The sequence below is a fragment of the Lipotes vexillifer genome, unplaced genomic scaffold (genome assembly GCF_000442215.2).
Source record: "Lipotes vexillifer unplaced genomic scaffold, Lipotes_vexillifer_v1.1 scaffold79, whole genome shotgun sequence".
NCBI lineage: Eukaryota > Metazoa > Chordata > Mammalia > Artiodactyla > Lipotidae > Lipotes > Lipotes vexillifer.
This window is the reverse complement of record NW_006775678.1, coordinates 1,658,703-1,683,247: the sequence shown is the minus strand read 5'-3', so window position 1 is coordinate 1,683,247 and position 24,545 is coordinate 1,658,703. Positions and strand designations below refer to the sequence as shown.

The 24,545-nt window shown below is 43.6% G+C and overlaps 1 protein-coding gene across 1 annotated transcript in view; it reads left to right on the top strand.

The window, feature by feature from the left end:
* Window positions 1-24,545, top strand: part of CCBE1 (collagen and calcium binding EGF domains 1) — a 238,566-nt gene that overhangs the window by 183,834 nt on the left and 30,187 nt on the right. Inside the window, exons 3-4 of the mRNA XM_007450120.1 lie at window positions 14,162-14,214; window positions 23,076-23,210. Of these exons, the coding sequence (XP_007450182.1) occupies window positions 14,162-14,214; window positions 23,076-23,210 (188 nt within the window). The remainder of the gene's footprint in view (window positions 1-14,161; window positions 14,215-23,075; window positions 23,211-24,545) is intronic.

The following is a 24,545-nucleotide window of genomic DNA, read 5'->3' as shown; positions in this document are numbered from 1 at the left end:
CATGTGGGACCTTCCCGGACCGGGGCACGAACCCGTGTCCCCTGCATCGGCAGGCGGACTCTCAACCACTGCGCCACCAGGGACGCCCCCCGCGCGTTTTTATCCAATGCTCTTCTTCACCTGTCCCTCTGAAGACCGTCTCTAGCACACCTCCACCCTCACCATGCCCTAGAGCTGTGTATGGCCTCAGACATCCTAAACAGTTATGTCCACAATGAATGGCATTAATACCTTCTAATCTTCCCCAAATTCGTGCTATAGAAACTTCTATATTTAGTTCTTTTCTGATTTAACCTGCCTTGGTTAATGGTGACCTCGTCCTCCAGACAGCTACACTACAGTCAGTCTCTAGTCTTGGACTTCTCTGTTTTCCTTATTCCCCACATCCAGTGTGTTAGGAAATCCTATAGATACTCCTCCAACATTTCTTTAAAATCTGTTCTCATTTTGCAGTTCCCACTGCCCTGTTTTAGACCTTCTGAATCTGTTGCCTGAAATATTTCAGTAGCCTTTTTAACACCTTTCTGTGCCTGCCTTCTTTTCTTTCCAATGTCTCAACTGGGCCTAGACTGCGGCTCTCTGACCTACTATTAAATAAGGTTCAGACTTGGGAGGCACAGCCTAAAGGCTGTCTGAGGATATCCTGAGCCAAGGACAGGAAGTTTTTTCCCAGAGGGAAGCTGAGATTGCAAGACAGAGGAGCTGGATTGGGGACCAAGCTGGAGAAGCAAGATTGGTAGGTAGTGAGCGTGGGAGCCCCTTCATTTGGGGCCTGATACATCCTCTGGGACAGGAGCCACTCCAGTGGGCCACACACTTCTGCAGCCCCTGAAACGGACTTAATACTCTTGCGTCTCTCCCGAGAGAATACATTTTACTCGTGTTATGGTGCTTTGAATGCTCTGTCCTGTGTTATGCGGAATTGTGTGTATATGTATATATGTTTCTCCCACGTTCGTTATCTTCAAGGACCACATTTAAATCTTAATCATCTCCACATCTTCTGTAACAACACCCAGGTCAGGGCAGAGGTGGCCTCTGGAGGCCTGCAGTCTGGGTTCATGTCCAGCTCACCTACTAATTTGAACAAGTCGCTTAAATATTCCGGGCTTCAGTTTTCCCATCTGTTAAAAAAAAGAAAAAAAGGTGGTTATGAGAATTAAATAATCTATGGAAAATGCTTGGCTTGGTGTGTAATAAGCTCTCAATTAAGTGGTGGTTGAATTAAGTCAAACTTAATGTTTCCAGTTCTGAATTAATCTGAATTGAAATTTTTAATGGGGCATTGGATCATTATTTATGTAGTTCGGTATCTTAAATAGAAGATCCCTGCTCTCATCTGTAAATGATCTGGAGGTAGCAGTCCCACTTTTGGTGTTGTGTGAATTTCTCCCTCCAGTGACTTAGACCTGAAGTAATGTCAGTTGTATTTTGTTTTCCATGAGGGATTTATGTGTGTGTGAGGTTTGGGATATGTCGTGCCATATGATTAATCGGGTCCCTTCTGTCTTTCAAAGACATTACAAGTAAGATGTCTAAGACTTCCTCATTTAATTCCCAAGTGACTGACCCCAGGCAGAAGTCTGAATCAGCAGCTTGTGTTTATGCGTTCCTGTACGGAGCTCTCTCTGGAAATGCCTCATTTACATGGTGAAGTGCAGGAAAGGGGGCCAGGCAGCGCCGGTGAACTCTACCCACTGTGTGGAAAGAAAGATGGTAGCCCTGTGAAAGCAGGGAGTTCTTTAGCTTTGGGTAATTTACAAGGAAGGTTCAGACATTTACATTTCAAGGGTCAGCATTTCATAAGGCTCAAGGGCTCCATGCACAGTTGCTGAGCAGAATAAAAGGCTGTGTCTTCTCTAAGCGCAATTTGGGTTACTAACCTTGCATTTCAGTAGCCTTTCTCCCCTGGCTTTATTTCCTTCAGTCATTTTAGCTTCCATTACCACCCTAGAATTAAAGGGGCAAGTGGTGGGCACTGTTCCTGGAACCCAGAAAGAACTATGGCTTTGGGAGAGGGGCTACCTGACTGATGCTGCCTTGTTGATAGAGGAAACTGTGGCTTTTTGTGGGGGGGGGGGGGGGGGGGGGGGTGAAGGTGGGTGGGAGCAGGAACTAGGCTCCTATAACTGAAATCAACAATAATGGCTTAAACAAGGTAGAAGTTTGCTTCCCTTGCACAAAACTGTTCAGGCGTCCTTAGCTCATATGGTGGCTGGGCGGCATCATGCGCTTATCTCCTTGTATGTGATGCACCCATTGCTGACGTGTTGATCTCATTGTCCAAGATGGCACGCCGCCTCCAGTCATGCGTGGGTCATTCCCACTCGTGGGAAGGTGAAGGGGGAGGGTCGCAGCCCTTCCACTTGAGGGTGACACCTGAAAGCTGCACACATCAAGGCTACTCACATCCCACTGGCTAGGCTTATTCACAAGGCCGTACGTGGTGGATGAGAGGCTGGGAAATGGCTCCTTTATTCTGGGTGGTTATGTGCCCAGCTATAATTTGGGGTTTTGTAACAAAAGAAAAAGAAGAGGAGGGGGAACAGCTAGCTATCTCTGCCTCAGTAATGACTTTCTGAAAATGCAGCTGTTGTGGTTAATTTGAGGCTTTTACTAGGGGAAAAAATAGAAGGCAATATATACTTTTAGGCCAACCCTGCCTGCCCACCACACCCAGGCCCGAGGTAAGCCGCAGGATTCTGTGGGCCCATGTTAGCCTTGTGGTGCACCCACCGAGGAGATGAGCCCATGTAAGGGTAGGGGGTGGTCTGTGTGAGCTGCTGGTCCAAGCCTTTGCTTATGAGTATAAATACATTTGACCCTTAGACAACGCGGGGATTAGGGACTCCAACCCTCACGCGGTCGAAAAACCCCCTGTAACTTATAGTTGGTTCCGCTGTATCCGAGAATTCAACCAGCAGCAGATCATGGAATACTGTAGCATTATTTACTGTTGGAAATCATCCTCCTACAGGTGGACCCACATTGTTCCAGGGTCAGATGTAGATGTCTGAAAGTCAGTAGAAAATTGAAAACTTTTAAAGAGGAGAGCCCGTGGGCCTGCAGAGTATATTATGCCCAGTGAAACACAGTTAATTCTGGGGTGTTTTGGGGGTTTTTTTTGTTTTGTTTTTTGGCCACGCGCCATGTGGGATCTTAGTTCCCCGACCAGGGATCGAACCCGTGTTCCCTAGTGGAAGTGCAGAGTCTTAACCAAACAGGGAAGTCCCAAAACAGAATTAATTTAGAAACTGGAAATAATTTTTAAAGAAATTCTCATTAGTGCCCTCGAAGAAATTCTAGAGAAGGATCGCATCTTAAATAAAACAAGCCCTGTGGACCAAAGAACATTTGGAAAGAAGGAGGAGGCAATGTTTAGAAACAGGCTCATGGGTTATTTGCCTTTGAGCTCTGGCTCCATCCAGGATGCTATTCTGTCCCACGCTGGCAGTGAGAAGTTAACTCTTTCCTCTGAATTTTAAAATATAATGTCTTCTCTTTACGAAAGTAACACCTGATGATTATACAAAACTTAGAAAATACAGGCAAGCAAAATGAAGGCAGTTTCGATGCCTGGAAGTTTGCAGTTTAGGTGTCAGAGAGGTGAGAGTTGAGATCCGGAGGCTGGATCCACCTTTGAAGAAGAGAAAGGAGTGTGTTTCCGTTGTGTTATATTCATTCGGGAGTATAACCAATATTTTATAATAACTTTAAATGTAGTATAATCTATAAAAATATTAAATCACTGTGTTCTACATCTGAAGCTGATATAACATTGTAAATCAACTTTACTTCAATAAAGAAGTTAGTAAATAACCAAAGCGACAGGAGTGAGGAAACAAAACTGCAGAGAAAGTCCAGAGTGGGAGGAGAAGGAAGGAGGAACAGTCAGGAAACTTCTGGACTGCCTTGGAAACCACCGCAGATGACTTGTATTGCTTCATTTATCATGAATATTTTAGTGCCTGAAGATAGGATTTTCTTGATGAATGCTACCCTAGAATATTACTAATAACATTGAGGTGTTTCTAGAATGCTTAGAGAGTTAAGAAAAGAATAAACATAAATCAACAACTAGGGCTTTGGGTCCTACAGTGTCAGTGCATACGATGAACCACGTTGCTGCAAGGAATAACCTCCACTTTCCAGGCTCTGTCCATGGACAGTGACCCACAGAGTAAGACACGATTCACAGCTATCAGCGCCTCGGAAAATTAGCAACCGTGGGAACAAATGTGAGCAGAGCTGCACCGGTTTAAATGTGTCCTACAAGTGGGGGAAATGGTTCCATTAAAATCCTTCCTAAGGCAAGCCTGTTGAACCAGTTATTTGAGGTGCAAAAAGAATGAACATCCTATTAAATAGTTCACGAAATCCCTAAAGCCATTTCTTAATAAATACTGTATATTGATTCCAGGTGACTTGGTCAAAAGCAGTCGGGTTGAAACCTAGTTGGTCCAGTTTGTCCAAAATATAACTGCTCAGTTTCTGGGTAAAGCGAGTCATGCTGGGTGCCTATCTGCTCAAACACGTTCCCGAACGTGACTCCTTACCCAACTTTCAAAATCACAAGCTTCTGAAACTGTTGTTAAGCCTGGCGTTAGAAATGTACCAGACCACCCTGAAAATCCCTAAAACCCCTTTATTATTTTATTTTCTCTTACTACATACAAAATCAGTACCTGGTCGTTACAGAAAAATCTGGAAACACACAAAAACGAATATGAGTAGCCCTCTTGTAGCTCACCCGCATGAAAAGAACCACAAATACACAGCGTCTTCATTTTTACTGTAAAAATTTCACCACCTGTGTATATATAAGCATATATATATAGATACAAGTTTGTTTTATTTTGTTTTTCACAAAGATAATACCAAACTACCTTTTCCCATTTTTTTATAATTTTTTTTTTTTTGCGATACGTGGGCCTCTCACTGTTGTGGCCTCTCCCATTGCGGAGCACAGGCTCCGGACGCGCAGGCTCAGCGGCCACGGCTCACGGGCCCAGCCGCTCCGCGGCATGTGGGATCCTCCCGGACCAGGGCACGAACCCGCGTCCCCTGCATCGGCAGGCGGACTCTCAACCACTGCGCCCCCAGGGAGGCCCTTTTTTTTTTTTTTTTTCCATTTTTTATAATTTTTTATTGTGTTTCAGAAATGATCAACTTATCACCTGATTAGGGAAAAGGCAGTCAGCGAACAAGATGATAACGAGGATTGATGAGGTAGAAAACTCATTTGGGGAGGCAAGGAAGGAGGAAAAAATGTGTGAGAAGGGAGCTGGGGTGTCTAGTGTTGGCATCGTTGCAAAGAGGAAGTTAATCAATCCCAAGTTCTTATCTCTTTAACGTCAGCCCTGTACTCCAGTCGGCCGTTGGCTGAAGTCCTTGACCCTCAGGTCTGAGGAACACTGATGTACCAGGGAGATAGGGAGACGCTGGCAGGCACATCACGTGAAGGTGCCTGCACGTGTTCTCAGCCTGCAGTCGGGGCTTTTGTCCACACGTCCCACCTCTGCAGGGCTCCAGGGTCCTTGAAGGTGGCCAACACTGTGAGGACACAGCAGGAGAACCACATTTCCTTCTACATTTTCCAATGGACTTAACGTATGCCAGCACGGTCCTAAGCTGCATCTTAACTCATGAAATCCTCCCACCAAGCCAATGAGGTGAGTACTATTACTTTCCCATTTTACACAGAAGGAAGTCAAGTTAGAGGGATTTTACATCACTTGTCTAAGGCCCCACAGCTGGAAAGCAGCGGTGCGTGGATTCAGACCCAGGTGGTACATCCCCAAGGAGCAGGGTCCTAACTACCAGCTCTTCTGCTTTTTGGGTAGGTGCACGATGAATGTTTGTTGAATGAATAAATTATCACTTGCAGCCTTGGAGGATAAATACCTTTTGGTTATAACTTTAACTCCATCTGAGAATAACCTTTTCACACGCGCTTAAAGAAATTTTTTTTTCTGTAATTCACACAATTAAAACCCACATGAAACCATGACCAGGGTGTTCATGGTTAGAGGGATCACTTCAACGGTGTTCCCTCCTCACTTGATCATTTTGTGCATATGTGGTAAAATATACATAATATAAAATTTACCATTTTAGCCATTTTTAGGTGTGTAGTTCAGTGGCATTAAGTACATTCACACTGTTGTGCAAGCATTACCACCATCTACCTCCAGAACTTTTTCATCTTCCCAAGCTGACATTTTCGACCCATTTGTAGCCTGTGTCGAAATTTCCTTCCTTTTTAAAGATGAATAATATTTTGTTGTGTATATATACCACATCTTGTTTATCCAGTCATCTGGCGATGGACATTTAGATTGCTTATACCTTTGGCTACTGTGAAAGATGCTGCTATGATCAAATATCTACTTGAGTCTGCTTTCAGTTCTTTTGGGTACATACCCAGAAGTGGAATTGCCGGATCATGTGGTAACTCTGTTTTGTTTTGTTTTGTTTTGTTTTGTTTTGCGGAACCACTAACTGTTTTCCTCATTTGATTTTGACGACCAGTAATTGTGCATAGAAGAGCAGATTATACCTAAAATACTCCTTAGGAGTCTTTGAATATCATCAGTGAGATTTGGCTGTAACAAGCTTATATGTAGATGAATAAATAGGTTTGTTTGGGTTGGCTTGTTAGTTTGCTGATGCCATAGTAAACATGATATTACTCCATTTGCCTGGGAGGAGCATTTTCTGGTTAAAAGGCTGGAACCAAGCATGTCTAGCTGCGAGGTGAGTCATTTCGTTGGGCTCTGTTCTCAGGTCATCTGGTGTGAAAGGAATTCTAGTAGCTCCTACAGAGTCGTGCAAAGCTCGATAAAAGTTTCCACAAAGGAAGAAAGTTAAAAGGAAGAAAGGAAAGCTTCCTCACTCTAAGGAGCTTGACCAAAAGATCCAGGACCACTATTAGATGCTCAAGCCTTTAATATTAGCCCCAAGGGATCCGTGGTCTGTGTTCTTCCTGGCAGAAGTTTCTCATGGGCCCCCGGCTCGGGCATACCACAGTGCGGCTGGGCTGGTAAGAATAAACGATGTAACTTGGCTGTACGCTTCCTCTGTCTTCATTTAGGACTGACTAGTTGAGGACGTGAGGAACCCACCATCTGTCTGCCTTTAGAAGCCATCACCAGGAGGGCTTCACTATCTTGGAATGAAATATTAAATTGGAAGGATTCTTTATTTTTTTAATCTTTATTTTATATGGACTATAGCTGCTTTACAGTGTTGTGTTAGTTTCAGGTGTACAGCAAAGTGATTCAGCTATACATATACATGTATCTATTCTTTTTCAACTTCTTTTCCCCTTTAGGTTATTACAGAATATTGAGCAGAGTTCCCTGTACTATATAGTAGATCCTTGTTGGTTATCTATTTTAAATACAGTAGTGAGTATATGTCAGTCCCAAACTCCCAATTTATCCCTCCCTCCACCACCTTCTTTCCCCTTTGGTAACCATAAGTTTGTTCTCTGTGTCTGTGAGTCTGTTTCTCTTTTGTAAATAAGTTCATTTGTATCATTTTTTTAGATTCCACATATAAGCTGTATCATATTGATATTTGTCTGACTTACTTCACTCAGTATGATAATCCATGTTGCTGAAAATGGCATTATTTCATTCTTTTTAACGGCTGAGTAACACTCTGTTATATTTATGTACCACATCTTTATTCATCTGTCAATGGACATTTAAGTTGCTTCCATGCCTTGGCTATTATAAGTATTGCTGCAGTGAACACTGGGGTGCATGTATCTGAAAAGGTTCTTTAAAAACCATTTGGGAACTCTGTGTGCCTGGGCAGAATTATCTACTCGTGGGGGGGTTAGGTGCTACTTGGTATCCTAGTCTGGAGCCTCTTGGGTACAGTTTTCCAAAAGAATATACCTTCTGCCTCTTGCCCAGTAGGCAAAGGGTATCAGGCTACCTTCTTCGGTTTGAGGTGGGAACAGGATGTCTAATTTCTCATCAGACTTTCAGGTCAGCTTGCTTTCTTCTGGCCTCCACTTTCCTCAACATCTGGCATCTCCAGTTTCGACGGCTTACCGAGGTTCTGCAGGGTAGGTTGGCTGGTCTCTCCATGATCCCCTCTTCTAGAAGCACTCAGGTTTGAAGTTATCCCACTTTGCAAAATCACTTCCCATCCTTCTGTCCACAGGCTATGTTCATATTCAGCTAACCCTTGAACGGCATGAGCTTGAACTGTACAGGTCCACTTAATGCACAGATTTTTTTCTTTTTCTTTTTCTTTTTTTTTTTTTGCGGTACGCGGGCCTCTCACTGTTGTGGCCTCTCCCGTTGCGGAGCACAGGCTCCGGTCGCTCAGCTCCGCGGCCATGGCTCACGGGCGCAGCCGCTCCGCGGCATGTGGGATCTTCCCGGACCGGGGCACGAACCCGTGTCCCCAGCATCGGCAGGCGGACTCTCAACCACTGCGCCACCAGGGAAGCCCACAGATTTTTTTCAGTAAGTATTCAATGCACAGTCGGCTCTCCATATCTATGGACAAATATGGAGCATCAGCTGTATTCATTGTACTCTGCCATTTTATATAAGGGGCCGCAGCATCCGTGGATTTTGGTATATCGGGGCTCCTGAAACCAAGCCCCTGCATTTACCGAGGGACAACTGTGTTATGGTCCAGAGTTAGAAAGGTCTCCTAAATCCATAGGATATGAGTTTGCATTTTATTTCTTGTTCTCCTTGTTATTTGGAGTTAACTGGTGAAAGAAGACGGTGACAAAAATGTTACTTTTCTATCATCTTGAAATCAGAAGTTTCTCTCCCTCCCCTCCCTTCCCCTTCTCTTTTGTTTTTGGAAGAAGAGATGGCATCTGCCATTGACTAAGAAATGGAAGAAAGAGATGAGTCATGAGAGGAAAGCATCTGGGAAGAGTTGCTTTTGCTGTTTTCTTGCTGTGCTCATAAAGCTGCGACTTAGAACACCATTCTGATCCCGAACCAGACCCTGTTCTAGGCACCTTTATTTTATTATCTGTAATCCTTGTTAATCCTATAAAGCAAATTTTATTGTTCATGTTTTATCCGTGAAGAATCTGAAGCTCAGCAAGTTTAAGAAATGAGCCCAAGGTCACATCCCGAGCTCTTTTAAATTTTTTTTAATTTTTAAAAAAATTTTTATTTTCTTTATTTTTGGGCTGTGTTGGGTCTTCGTTGCTGCCCGTGGGCTTTCTCTAGTTGCGGTGAGCGGGGGCTACTCTTCGTTGCGGTGCACAGGCTTCTAATTGCGGTGGTTTCTCTTGTTGTAGAGCACAGGCTCTAGGCGCGCAGACTTCAGTAGTTGTGGCCCACGGGCTTAGTTGCTCCACGGCATGTGGGATCTTCCTGGACCCGCGTCCCCTGCATTGGCAGGCAGATTCTTGTCTACTGCGCCACCAGGGAAGCCCACATCCCGAGCTCTTCAGAGGTCAGAGGCAGAATTGTAAGCCAGGCCTGCTTAACTCCAAAGCCTTTGCTCCATCTAGCTTGGCACCAAATTCTCTAAAAAGTGTAGTTCTTTCTTTCATGTTTTAAAAAGGCTGGTATATTTGATGCATGTCTAGGCAGCTGTGCAAAGGAAACCTCAAGTAAATCTTAGGAAAATTTACTGTTGCCTTGGAGCAAGTGTTGAAATACGTCTTGCCTACTAGCTCACTTGACCTTTCGAGGTCCCTTCTTCTGGCCCTCTAATTCTGTAGGCAGTGTTGTTGTTGTTTTTTTAATTCTTTTTGAGAATCTGGTAACTCACAGCAGACAGTTGGATGATGAGATCTCTGTTATCTTCATTTTCCCGATTTAGTTTTTCCTTCCAAAAGCTTTCACACACACTTGGCTGGTGAGATATATTTCTGGCTGCATAGTTTTTATTTATGATTTTTTAATGTGTGTTAATACTCAGGGGCGCCCGGGGGAAACATCCACAGACTTTCCTGATTACCAGATGTCACCCTTTCTGTGTAACAACCATCTAATCGCCACTTCCCCTTGCCAAGAAATGAGAAAAGCATTTGCATTTGGAAAAACCACGTTGTCACAACGTGAAGCGTATTAAGGACTGCCTCCCCTGGTTCCACATGACCTTTTCCTGTCTTAGTTTGTTTCCTAAAAGATGATAACTGCACAGCCATGCTCGCAGTTAGACCTAAAAAGTGTCTGTGCTTGCATAATGAGGAGATTTCAGTTTGGCTGGCTCAACTTCATAATACATGAATTATGTTGTAAGTAATCTCTGAAACAGTATAACATGTATGGCCAGTGTTTATTTTGTGATGCTTTGGACTATTTCATTGTTTATGTGGTGATTTATGATTGATGGGTGTTTAATATGCAAAATAATGCCGTGTTCCCGGGAGGGTACAGTAGAGCCTCCGACCTCCTCCTCTTGAGCAGAGAGAGAGTGTTAGTTATGCAGTTAAGAAAAAACAGCCAAGGGGGGGCTTCCCTGGTGGCGCAGTGGTTGAGAGTCCGCCTGCTGATGCAGGGGACACGGGTTCGTGCCCCGGTCCGGGAAGATCCCACATGCTGCGGAGCGGCTGGGCCCGTGAGCCATGGCCTCTGAGCCTGCGCGTCCAGAGCCTGTGCTCCCCAACGGGAGAGGCCACAACAGTGAGACGCCCGCGTACCGCAAAAAAAACAAACAACAACAACAACAAAAACAGCCAAAGGAAAGTTAGTTCTTCGCTGAGCAGATATTTAAATGAAGTATGTCCATCCTGAAGCTCAGATTTTCTGACAGAGCTCCATAGCCTCTCGAAAGCATATCAAATCACTACGTTATTTAATTCCATAAGAAAGGAAATGACAGGTGACTTTTGGCTCCACTGTGTGCATGGTCCCAAGCCCTTGAAATGCTCAGGAAGGTTAGAGTGCCCAAGCTTAATGTCTTAGATGTAGAAAAACAGATTATAAGGATTTCACCCATTTGCATGAACTTTAAAATGCCATAGAACATCTCACAGGCAATACCTTAGATGTGCCATTCAGGTAGAAACAAACAAATAGAACCATGTTTAAACGTGGTGTTATACTTGAGATGTATCGAAAGCACATGTTTTGCCCCTCCATCCAACTTTCTCATGAATCACTCGAGTTTCGAATCATCTAGTGCACTGTTTCCTCCTATAGTTTTCTGTAGGACAGCCTTAAGTAATACAGTAAGTAATATCCATGAAATTTTAATGAATGCTCTGTTAAGCCAGTTTTCTTTTTGGTTGTTAGGAACTTGGACTTTCTTTTTTTTTTAATTAATTAATTTTATGGCTGTATTCGTTCTTTGTTGCTGCACTCGGGCTTTCTCTAGATGCGGCACGTAGGGGCTACTCTTCATTGCGGTTTGCAGGCTTCTCATTGTGGTGGCTTCTCTAGTTGAGGAGCACGGGCTCTAGGCACCCAGGCTTCAGTAGTTGTGGCACGCAGACTCAGTAGTCGTGGCTTGTGGACTCTAGAGCGCAGGCTCAGTAGTTGTGGCCCACGGGCTTAGTTGCTCTGCGACATGTGGGATCTTCCCGGACCAGGGCTAGAACCCGTGTCCCCTGCTTTGACCGGCAGATTCTTAACCGCTGCGCCACCAGGGAAGAAGTCTAGAACTTGGACTTTCTTAAACCACGGAAAACTAGGCAGAGTTTATTTCATAGAAGGTAATGGTAGGTCTTCTACCACTGTTACAAATAATAACCATCATAAATTTATACCCCATGGGCTTTTCCTGTCATGTAAAATTACAATGCGGTTGCAGATATTGGGGAATTAGGTCGAACTGGAAGACTCTGGACGTTGCCCCAGATCGCTCATATCAGTAAATTACATACACATAAGTATTTCCTTTTAACATAAAATATGTCAATGAGAGCTTATAAAATAATATATACTGAGTGGACAAGTACAGGCAGGCAAATGTATCCTTTGTTGAGGGTGGGGTTGAGCTTAGCTATTTCACTCAAGTCTGCTTTGGGAGCATCCCAAATGCCATTGTTTTTTTAATGGAAGCCCACTTATTTTGCTTTGGAAGTAGGATTATCTGCTGCATCTGGGCTGCACGTGAGATGTTACAGGAAGGAATGAGGTAATGCTGCTAAACCCACTTAGGCATCAGAATGTTCTCGTACTAGATGTGATGTTTATAAATTGTATAAAGTAATAAAAATTTTAAAGCTTGGGGAAGAGATTGCTTAAGTTTCTCCTATGAGTGGTCATTCACTTAGCAGACCAGTTCACAAAAATTGATTTGACCAGTAAGATTACACTGACTTGCAAAAGTAGAAAATAATGCCGTTATTAGAGACAGAAGGTCTTGTCTAGTCCGGTCGAAGGCTCTGGCCATTTGATGAAAGTGGGAACTAGCTTTAAGACACAGATAATGCCTAATTATCCAAATCAGTGGTTTGTGCCCCTGATTCGTATATACAGATGACATGTTAACACAGGTGGCATGATAGGTTGCAGGTGATACGTAGTTCCTAGCTGGTAGATCCTATTTAACTTAATCCCTTTCTGTTCCACCTGGAAAGCCTATCCAAATGCAAAGGAGTCAGAATGACATTGCGATGAGAATAACCTTGAATCTGATTTCTCTTAGGGTTACAAAGAAGAGTATTTTTAATGGTAGTTTAGCCATTATAGTCAAGTCAAAATATCTTGGTAAGTTCTTAAGATTTGCAGATTCCCAGGGCCCTGGTTAATTCTTGCTCTCTGACTTAACATACACTGATGTTGGAAGTGGTGAAGGGAAGCTTACTTAGAAACCAGCTGGGAGAGAAGGGAAGGGAAAAGTGAGGGAGATTGGAGAGTTGGAGAGCTGAGATTTCCTACTTTTTCATTCATTACAAGTATATCTTCCTTTATATCATTGAACATAGTTATATGTTTGCGTCTGATAATTCCAACCTCTGGGTTATCTTAGAGTTCACACCATTGATTGTCTTTTCCCTTGAGAATAGGTCACATTTATACACGTTGTGTTGTAGAGACCCTGCATCCTGATACATTCATCCAAAGAGTATTGATATTTTCCTTTTAGCAGACAGTTAACTTGATTAGGCAAAAAGTGAAAACTGGCCCGTAGAAGTGGCAGCTCAAGCCTTCATTCAGCCCCTTTTGTCTTTAGCTGAGATGTTTTGGATCTGCTTCTCACACACATGGGTTAGGGGTTACCAGAGACTTGGACAGAGTTTATACACAAAATTCGGGGCTCTCCTTCTCTAGCAGTATCCTTTCCAGGATTCCTTCTCAGTTTCTCATGACTCTGGATCCCAAGGCTTTGTCCTCTGTTTGATCAGGCCAAAAAATACTGCAGATTTTCTCTCAGACTTTTAGCTTCCACATGGCAACTGTGATCTGCAGGCAGGATAAAGCCCTAAAAAGCAGGAAAATTACCCTCTGTCAGTCCCTTGTTGAAATTTCAGCTCTCTCCTCCTAAATCTGTCTGCTTTAACTCTCCAGAATCATCAGCTAGTTGTTTGCTTCTGTTTTGTCCAGAGTTTATTGTTGTTATCTTCAGAGGGGGCAGGTCTCTTAGGAGGTCACAACTCCACACCAGAGATATGATCCCTACAGTGGAGATTTGCATTGTGAACTGATGGCACCATTTCTTGGGCAGAGATGTAAGTCTTGGATGTTTATGTTAAAATTTGCCTGTTAGCCCTTCTTAAAGTTCAGATATTTTAGGTATGTTTAGGTACCTTATGTGGTACAGGTGTTTTCAAAAAAAAAAAGGGGGGGGGCAGGAATCAGAATGCTTGGGTTGCAGTCCCAGGCTTGATAATAATCAGTTACCTAATTATTATATGGTAATTATCAATCATTATGTTACAATTAGCCTAATGTTACTATAATTAGCTCATATAATTAGCAAGTCATGTGAATCCTTGACCTGTAGGATGATAAGCCACTAATCATCTAATAGAAATATCTTGAAGTCTCAGGGTTAATTCACTTCATAGGATTCAAAGGATTAATGTCCTGTATTAGGTGGGGAAAAGGTGTGGTCATAGGGTAGTGATAGTATTTTTTCTTTTTATCTCAGATTCCCTCTACCCTGACTTTCCTTTATGCCTCAGTTCTTCCTGGGCACAAGTTATTTCATTCAAAATGGCTAATTGTAAAGAATTTTATTTTTAACATACCACATTTTGTTTGTCTCTTAGGCGGAAGTGCTGCAAAGGGTATAAATTTGTCCTTGGACAATGCATCCCAGAAGGTATGTAATATAATGGATTATATCTTCTCACCTTGTTTATGACTAATAACCAGAGGTCTGTAAAGTTCAGATGTACACGGAACATATGTATGTTATCGGTGCATGCATGTGTAATTTCTCTCCTTTTTTGGCTTTAAATTCTTCTAATGCTAATTTGGTTATACATGTCAGGTTCTGTCTAAATCATTACATAGCATTTACATGTATATTGAGTAATTCCTGTATCTCCGGTTTTGTGTTGTAGAGGCTATAATTCCCTAGTCAGTATTGCATGCACAGTTAGAGCACAGCCATCTCCCCCAACCTCTCTACCTGCTTTTCATCTGCTAAACGTGAAGCCCCTTGATCATCAGCAAACACTGCTCAGCCCAGCACTGAAGAGACAGAGTGTTGTAAGACGTGGGCCCAGCCCTCAAGCTGGGAGACAGCATGTGGATGGCATGGAATCAGAGAGACCTGGATTTTAATCATGCTTCCATGTTGCTGTAATCCATTTGCACTGCTGTGACAAAAATACATTAGACTGTGTGGAGGCTGGGAAGTCCAAGAGCGAGGCACTGGAAAGTCCAGTGTCTGGTGAGCGCTTCCTGGTTCATAGACAGCCATCTTCTTGCTGTGTCTTCACATGGTGGAAAGGGCAAGGGAGCTCTCTGGAGTCTCTTTTATAAGGGCACTAATTCCATTTATGAGGGCTTCACCCTCGTGATCTAATAATCTCCCAAAGGCCCCCACCTAATACCATCACACTGGGGGGTTAGGGTTTCAAAATATGAATTTCAGGAGGACACAAACATTCAGTCCATAACACACATCCTGCCAGCTATGACCTTGGGCACGTGACTTTCTAAACCTTAGTTTTTGCAGAAAGTGTTAGTACTTGACTCATGTGGCTTTAAGAGGATTACCGCATGTAAAGTACTTGGAACAGAGGCTGGCTCTTATTAAGTGCTTGCTAACTCGTGCTTCCTGTTATTACTAACAACTGCAATATGCATAGTAGAGACACGCATATTGCAGAAGGGGCACATAGTCCCAGAGACCAGGGCAGTCAGAGATGGTCTCGAGAAGGTGAGGAGTTTGGAGCTAGGTTATGAGGAAGGCTGCCCAGGACTTAGACAAGAAGGAGGAGGAGAAATGTGAAAGATTCCAGGCAGAGCACTGATACAGAAAACACTAAGAACTGTTGGAAGAGCATGAGATTAGTTTGCCCAGGGCTGGGCTGGGGACGGGTGAGTAGGTAATGTGAAATCGTTTTCTTCACTGTTGGCCAAGAATCCAGGTCTCTCTAGTGGACTTGGAGCCCAGCCAAGCTAATTATGTTGCATTATCTCATAGGGAGCAGTTTCTTTATCAGTTAGAGATAAATGAATCCTTCTTATTTATTGCTCTCTTTTGCAGAAGAGTTCATTAAACCATAGCTGTCAACTCTGAGAAAGCTGCTTTAGGAAGGCTGGTTAGGAAATCTCTTCACATACGTTGGTTTATATTGGTCGCTCCGAGACGGAATTTCTCACTGCCAGCTAGTTCTGTTAGAGCTCGGTGGGGAAAAAAAAACACAGAGGTCAAAATAATTGCATTCTTTTATAAGCCAGCTTTTCTCAGCCACCAGCTGAGTCCTTTATATTCCAATTTTGCAGATACAGAAAGATAATGAGGTTTAGGCCCATCAATTTAAGATCCCAGTTAAGGACCTTGCCCAACCTGTTTAAAAACACATTACATGGATACCACATGCTTAGAGTTTCTTTAAATGATAGGTGTTGTGGTTTCAAACATCTAAGCCTAAAAACAGTCTGCCTCACCCTGCAGTAAGACGTTATCAGCACCTAAGATTAATGTAACTTAGAACTGAATATTTCCAAGGAAAGTGGTCCCAAGTGCTGAAAGTTGCTTTGCCGTAATTAACTCTGTTCTATCGCTTTTCACTAGAACACTTTTTAAAGTTGATTTGTTTTCCTCTGTGGGAATAAGTCAGTGTGTGTGTGTGTGTGTGTGTGTGTGTGTGTGTGTGTGTTCGTGTTTATGACTGAAAGTATCTTTCATTATAAAGGTTTCTGTTACCCAAGGATGCAAAGTGTAGGATTTCAGAAAAATGGTGTACTAGTCACGATTCTCCCGAGAAACAAACAGAGATTTATTTTAAGGAACTGGCTCCCGAGATTTTAGAGGCAGGCACGTCCAAAATCTGCAGGGTAGGCCAGCAGGCTGCAGACCTCAGGAAGAGTTACAGTTTGAGTCTAAAGGGCCATCTGCTGGCAGAATTCCCTCTTTATCAATGGAGGGCCATCGTTTTTCTATGTAGACCTTCAACTGATTGGAGGAGACGAGCCCACAGTGTGGAGGGCAATCTGCTTTACTCAACATCTACTGATTTAAATGTTAATCTCATTTAAAAAAAAAAAAAAATCTCTGCAGAAAATTCTAGAAAAATGGCCAGATATTTGGGTACTGTGGCCTAGCCAAGTTAACCCTTAAAATTAGCCATTACAGATAATAGGAAGAGACTAGAATTTCTAAACAAATATGCTAGCGAGTAGAAGCTGCAATTTTAAAGTGTTGTTGCCTCATTTGTTTAAGTGTCAGCAACTTGTGGCCTGTGAGCCAAATCTGGCCCACCACCTGGTTTGTAAATAAAGCTTTATTGAAGCACAGACATACCCATTCACTTCAATATTGTCTATGGCGACTTTTGCCCTGCAACAGCAGAGTTGAGTAGCTTCAACAAAGCCCTGCAAAGCCAAAAAGTATTATCTAGCCCCCTTTACAGAAAAAGTTTGCCAACCCCTGCCATAAGTGTTATCTACATTGCCCAGGGGGTAGGGTAATCAGATTTGTTCTAGTTCAGCAACTACTAATTGTACTTAAACCGTAGGAAGAGAATAGTGCTGGTTGCTCCAGGGGACACAGTTCCTTTCAGATATCCAAACAGTCATTAGAACTAATAGTAAAAGAAGCTAAAAAGCAGGTCAGGCTTTGACTAGGTGTCAGGCACTGTGCTTAATGCATCATCCAATTTAATCTTCCTAAAAGCACCATGAAGCTGGTCTTGAGTCTTAAAGACCTCAGGATCACAGAGAGAGTGGCCGAGTGGGGAGGGTTGGCTCCAGACCCTGTGCTCTTCATCATACCACTTCATGCCTCCTAGAATAGAGCCTGGCACAGAGTCGGCATTCAGCAAATATGGCAGAGCAGGATCGAGTCCTGTGGAGATTGGTGGGATGCGGAAACTAAACTCTGTTGAGGACTTCAAGGAAGTCTTCTTAAAACAGTGACGTCTGTTTTGCGTTGGGACTTGAGAAACTAGATAGGGTATCAACAGTAATAAAATGCTGAGAGTAAGAGTGGAGGGGTTGATTGGACATTATAAAGGGTGAAAACAGAATAAACAAAAACGTAACAGTAAGCCATGGATGTGATAAGGGATGATGGGGAAGAGAGTGTATTCCTTATCAAAGTGTAAGGAATTCATAAATGAGTCTTAAGGTTGGAAGTGTAGTCTCAGGGATAGAACACCAGACCTCAAATGCAAGAGTGAGCCATTTATATTTAATGTTGATGAGCATAGAATTTACAGGCTTTTTGAGCAAGGTGGTGACACTCACAGAGCTATACTTTCAGAATATTACTGGTCTGACGGTGTTACATAGAGTGGACTTAAGAGGGAAGAATCTTGAGATGAGGATTTACAAGGGGGGTTCTGAAGATCTGAGTTAGAATGCTGCCAAGAGAAATAGGACAGGTGAAAAGAGAGAAACTGTAGAGGGAAAAGCTACAGAGCAGGAAGCTGGTGGTCTCTGGAAAACCATCAAAAATGGAAAGTTGGGGCTTCCCTGGTGGCGCAGTGGTTGAGAGTCCGCCTGCTGCTGCAGGGGACACGGGTTCGTGCCCCGGTCCGGGAGGATCCCACGTGCCGCGGAGTGGCTGGGCCCGTGAGCCACGGCCGCTGAGCCTGCGCGTCCGGAGCCTGTGCTCCGCAACGGGAGAGGCCACAACAGTGAGAGGCCCGCGTACCGCAAAAAAAAAAAAAAAAAAGTCCTAAAGAAACTGACATTGAAATGCACCAGGCAAATCACTTAAATGAAGCCCGGGCTATTTACAATAGCCAGGACACGGAAGCAACCTAAGTGTCCATGACAGATGAATGGATAAAGAAGATGTGGCGCATATATACAGTGGAATATTACTCAGCCATGAAAAGAAACAAAATTGAGTTATTTGTAGTGAGGTGGATGGACCTAGAGCCTCTGTCATACGGAGTGAAGTAAGTCAGAAAGAGAAAAACAAATACTGTATGCTAACACATATATATGGAATCTAAAAAAAAATGGTTCTGATGAACCTAGGGGCAGGACAGGAATAAATATGCAGACGTAGAGAATGGACTTGAGGACACGGGGAGGGGGAAGGGGAGGCTGGGATGAAGTGAGAGAGTGGCATGGACATATATACACTACCAAATGTAAACTAGATAGCTAGTGGGAAGCAGCTGCATAGCACAGGGAGATCAGCTCGGTGCGTTGTGACCATCTAGAGGGGCGGGATAGGGAGGGTGGGAGGGAGATGCAAGAGGGAGGGGATATGGGGATATATGTATATGTATAGCTGATTCACTTTGTTATACAGCAACAACTAACCCAACAATGTAAAGCAATTATACTCCAGTAAAGATGCTAAAAAAAAAAAAAAAAGCCCAGTGTTTGTAAAGTCTACCACATGCAAAGAACTTCTATTTAGCTGATTTTATAGCCTTCTCTTCAATATTTAGCTAATTTTATAGCTTTGCTTCTATTTAGCTATAATTTTTTATATTTTAGCTATTGTATTTAACCATGAATCAGTTACAGCAGATGTCCAAACAGGAAAAGGATCACCAGTCATTAGAGGAAAACCTACAAAAGAAACATACAGGAAAAAAAGAAAAAGAGTCTTAGAGAAAACACCACACAGAAAGAAGAAAACTTCAAAGTAACTACCGTTTATATGTCAGTGAGTTACAAAAATGGTATAGCATCCATGGGACCAGAACATGGTGTTATTAAAAAAAGATCATTCAAAGAAGAAATAAAGAATCTTGGAAATTAAAAGCATGATAAAATGAGGACAGGAAAATGGTTGGGAGATGAGATTGTGAAAATCTCTGAGGACCTGGAGCAAAAGATCAAAGAAATAAAAAATAGTAAAAGAAAAGTATGAGAATATTATTAGAGGACCAGTCCAGGGGATGCAACATCCAAATAAGAGTTCCACACAGAACAGAGGAAGAAGAGAGTAAATCATTAAAGATATAATTCAAGAAAATTCTCTAGAATTGAAGGATATGAATTTCTAGATTAAAAGAGCCTACCAAAAATCGAAGGGGTCCCACATAAAGACGTCATTGTGAAATGTTAGTACCTTGGGGCAAAAAGAAAATACTAGCATTTTTCAAAGAGGGAAAAATGAGATTTGAAAGATCAAGAATTAGAATCTTATAGGACTTATCCATAGCAGGACTGAAAGCTAGAAGACAGGGGAGCAGTTCCTTCAAAATTCTGAGGTAGCTTTCCAAACCTAGAATTATATACCCTAACTAGCCATAAGTGTTGAAAAAAGACATTTTCAGCACACATGATTTCAAATTTTTAAATCCTGTAAGACCTTTCTCAGTCTCTCTCCTCTCACCTTGCTCACTCTCCCAGCCCTGTTCTCAGTACTTAATAAGCCAGCAGCCAACAAGGCAGAAATGTGGTTTCCAGAGTACCAGTCACAAAGTAGCCCATGGGAATGGAAGTTTGAAGCTAAGAGAGGAAAGGAAGTTCACAACTACCCCCCGCAATATACAAAACAATTATTTTTTATTGACGTATAGTTGATATTCAGTATTGTTAGCTTCGGCTATACAGCAGAGTGATTCAGTTGTATGTATATTTCAGATTCTTTTACATTATAGGTTATTACAAGATATTGAATGTAGTTCCCTCTGCTATACGGTAAATCCTTGTTGTTTATTTCATATGTAGTGGTGTGTATCTGTTGATCCCAAACTACTAATTTACCCCTCCCCCCCTCTTTCCCCTTTGGTAACCATAAGTTTCCTATGTCTGTGAGTCTGTTTCTGTTTTGTAAATAAACTGATTTGTATTATATTTTAGATTCCAGATGTAAGTGATTATATTTGTCTTTCTCTGTCTGACTTATTTCACTTAGTGTTATATGCTCTAGATCCATCCATGTTGCTGGAAATGGCATTATTTCATTGCTTTTCGGGGCTGAGTAATATTCCATTGTGTGTATGTACCACATCTTCTTCATCCATTCATCTGTTGGTGGACATTTAGGCTGCTTCGCATGTCTTGGGTATTGTAAATAGTGTTGCAATGAACATTGGGTGCATGTGGTACTAGATAATTACTTTAATTCCAGGGAAAACAAAAGGGTCTTCAAGAAAGGATAGGGAATTAGAGTATACTTCCAGGCTTAGCAAAAAATAGCTTTTATATTGTCATTATGCTGCCAACACTCAAGACTTATAAAACCAAAATTTCAGTGTAACGACAGGGGCAAAATGCAGGAGTAGGAAGCATGGACGTGGTTGAGGAAACAGTGATAAAGCTGAACGTGTCTTGTCCATGACTGGAAATGTGTAGAGAGTATTCAGCACACAAAAGAGGAGGAAGCAATGCAAGCTGGCTGTTCAGAGATGCAGAGGGAAATCATAAAAGAATCAGCCGCAGGAGCTGGAAGTGGTACCTCAAGGCAGCTGGAATGAGGAGGAAATCAGGGCTGCTCTTTTTCAAAACAGGTCTTTTTCTTTCTCTTTCTTTTTTTTTAGCATTTTGCTATCTTTTTTTTAAATTAATTTTTATTAGAGTATAGTTGCTCTACAATGTTGTGTTCGTTTCTACTGTACAGCAAAATGAATCAGCTATACATATACACATATCCCCTCTTTTTTGGATTTCCTTCCCATTTAGGTCACCACAGTGCATTACGTAGAGTTCCCTGTGCTATACAGTATGTTCTCATTAGTTATCTATTTTACACATAGTATCAATAGTGTATATACGGTCAATCCCAATTTCCCAATTCATCCCACCACCACCCCCTTTCCCCACCTTGGTGTCCCTACATTTGTTTGTTCTCTACATCTGTGTCTCTATTTCTGCTTTGCGATTAAGATCATGTATACCATTTTTCTAGATTCCACATGTATGTCAGAAAGAGAAAAACAAATATCATATATTAACACATATATGTCAAAACAGGTCTTAGTGAGCATAACAGTCAACACGGGACTCCTGACTCTGCCCCTTTCCTCCCCTCCCTCCCTGGCAGCTGCTGGATGACGGGTACAGCTGGCCGAGCAGAGCAGCCCACAGCCAATCACGGCTGAGACCTTGCTCTTGAGCAAAAAGAGCACAGAACATGGGCTGCCTAGAGGTGATGCTTCAGTGAAGAAAACGCATTTGACCAGGTTCACATGCAGGAAGAGCAGGCCTGGAATCACATCTGTGGGGAGGAGTATTTAGCAAGGGCCGCCCTCCGGGTCGTCCTGAGATTGGCGTGATCCTTGTCTCGCTGACCCCACCCACATCAGGGGCTGACAGCCCACCCATTGCACTTTCACATGTGGCAGAGCAAAGCCAGGCTCACTCTGTTTCCAGCGATAGTTTATCTGTCAGCACCTGGGGGAGACAGTGCAGTGATTAATGAGATGCTGGGTCTAGTCTGGAATTAAATGTTCAGTCTCAGCCTCCTGACTTAGAGCCAGAGTCCCTTCAGAGGCTCGTTAAATATTAGTTTGTTTGTAAGGACTGAGAAAAGAGGAGATACCCTGGTTCTCGACGAATAGAGCGTCCACCCCAATTTGCACAGACTTAGAGCTGGAACGAGATATCTGGCCATTCTGCCTTACCCAGACGCTGCTCACCATGCAGAATCGATCCTCCCCCACCCCATCTGCAAGCCTACAGCACAGAGACATCAGTCAGCCTCCCTCAGGCTCCTCCCAGCCTGCCTGACTTCCAGCACCACCCCGCCCCTCACGTTAGGACGCCAGTGCCCATCGCCAGGGCTGGCTGTTCTTCAGTATTCAGCTGGAAGGAATTCCTCGTCTCTCCAGCAGTTGGTGAAAAAGAGGAAACAGGCCCCCAGGTAATTCAGCAGAGCCTGGCCACCTAAAGCTTCTTTGCTCTCTGGATGAATGACAAAAATCAACTACTGAATTGCACACTATAAAAGGGTAAATTTTGTGCTATGTGGATTATATTTTAATAAAGGTGTTCTATTTAAAATGAAAAAACGAAAGGCAGCAAAAGAGAAATACAGTGACTCTTGATCATGGGGGAAATCCTCAAGTAGATCAGTTTTTAGAAAGAATAAGCATGAAAGTTTAATATCTGTAAATTGACCCTCCTGAATTTATATGTGTCCAAGTACCCACAGGAAAATCTCCTTTTACCGCAGGGATTGCATACTTTGGTTTGAAGGTCTTTGCACTAGATGAATTTATTTGAGGTTACTTTTACACGGTAAGCACATTTTTCTTGCATAGATTTTGCCAATCAATGCACCATTAAAGTTTGTAGTGATGCTCTTATAGAAAGAAAAAAATAAGGATGGTGAGGTGACCCAGGGAGTATCACAAGTGATATTTCCATTTAACCATTGAGATTCTGAGCACTTAGTTACCCATTGCAGCCCTCCTGCCAGAGGCCCCATGGCCTGAAGAGTTAATTCCCTCTACACATAGCTGGTCACACCACCGTTCCCCTTGAGCGGAGTGCAGCCTAGACAGTCTGTTCCCAACCAGGGCTGGGTGGGCCCCGCCTCCGTCTAGTGAATGACTGTGGTGGTTTTGAGTTCACACTTTTCTTTTTCAGATTATGATGTATGTGCTGAGGCTCCCTGTGAACAGCAGTGCACAGATAACTTCGGCCGAGTGCTGTGTACTTGTTACCCAGGATACCGATATGACCGGGAGAGGCACCGGAGGCGGGAGAAGCCGTACTGTCTGGGTGCGTTGGTGATGCGCGTTATTTCCTGGGTCCTGAGGATGTGCCAGATTCTGATGATTCTTTTGAACTTTCTTCATCAGTGGGGACCAGCTCTCAGGAGCCACTTGGATGCCTCCCCTTACATCCTGTTACTTGCTGGATGGAGTTGGGTTGGTACTATTCCAGGGGTCACTGCCTTTCACCATGATTATTAAAACAAACGATGACCAAGGGATTCTTCAGGGAGTGGGTACCATTCAGTTCCTAATTGGCAGTGAGATATAAGAGCAGTGAGAAGGGGAATATTACCAAATGAAAACTAGAATAAGGTGAAACAGAATGTAAGTGGGCAGAAATGTGAAAATGCAGGAAGAACGAAACAAGAATAAGCCTCCTCTCAGAAGATGACCCGGAAGAGAGACTGGGAAAGAGGAGGTGTCTGTATGGCAGACAGGCTGGAAATGACCCAGAGGGAGCTGAAGCCAGCCCCCGGGGCACAGCTGAGCAAAGCCAGCATCATCCATCGCCACCAGCTTGCTCCCTCCCCCCTCACTCACTAGGCTTTCCAGCCCTGCACTCCTTGGGTGTCTGAGGCAGGTTTATGGTCGTTGGCCCCCGGAGCTGCTTGTATCAAAGTGTGGTCAGTGCATGGCTAAACTGTCTCAGAAACATCTGAGCTTATCGCTTAAAAAAAAAAAAAAAAGTTTCCTGGCCTCCCCTCGAGACTCTGAGGGTGGATGCAGAAATCTGCATATGCACAGATGCACAGTGAAGTTTGAGGATGAGCTCAAAGATGAACTTAGGAGACTGCAGAGGCATCTGGATAGAAAATAAACCAGTTGTGATGAGCAGCCCCCTTCACCGTCCCAGGGGGGCTCTGGAGAGCACCATTTAAGAGAAGTTCTAGGTGTTAGGCCTCCTGGTTTCTCCCCAGTGGCCCCTGGCACGGCGCCCCCCACTGAACAGGAATGGAATTGAGACCACCAAGCAAACGGAGGGGGACCCATGGGCTCTCCTGCAGAGAGCACCGTAAACCCATGTGTACCACGATCCGAGGTCCCAGGTGCCAGGGTTCTGATTTCAGTTGTGGTAGCTCTGGTACCCATTTCTTTTCTTTGGGGGGCTTGGGGACCAGCAACACTAGCAGTCGGTTAAGAGTCCCACCTGTGGGCTTCCCTGGTGGCACAGTGGTTGAGAGTCCGCCTGCCGATGCAGGGGACGCGGGTTCGTGCCCCAGTCCGGGAAGATCCCACATGCCGCGGAGCGGCTGGGCCCGTGAGCCATGGCCGCTGAGCCTGCGCGTCCGGAGCCTGTGCTCCACAGCGGGAGAGGCCACAGCAGTGAGAGGCCCGCGTA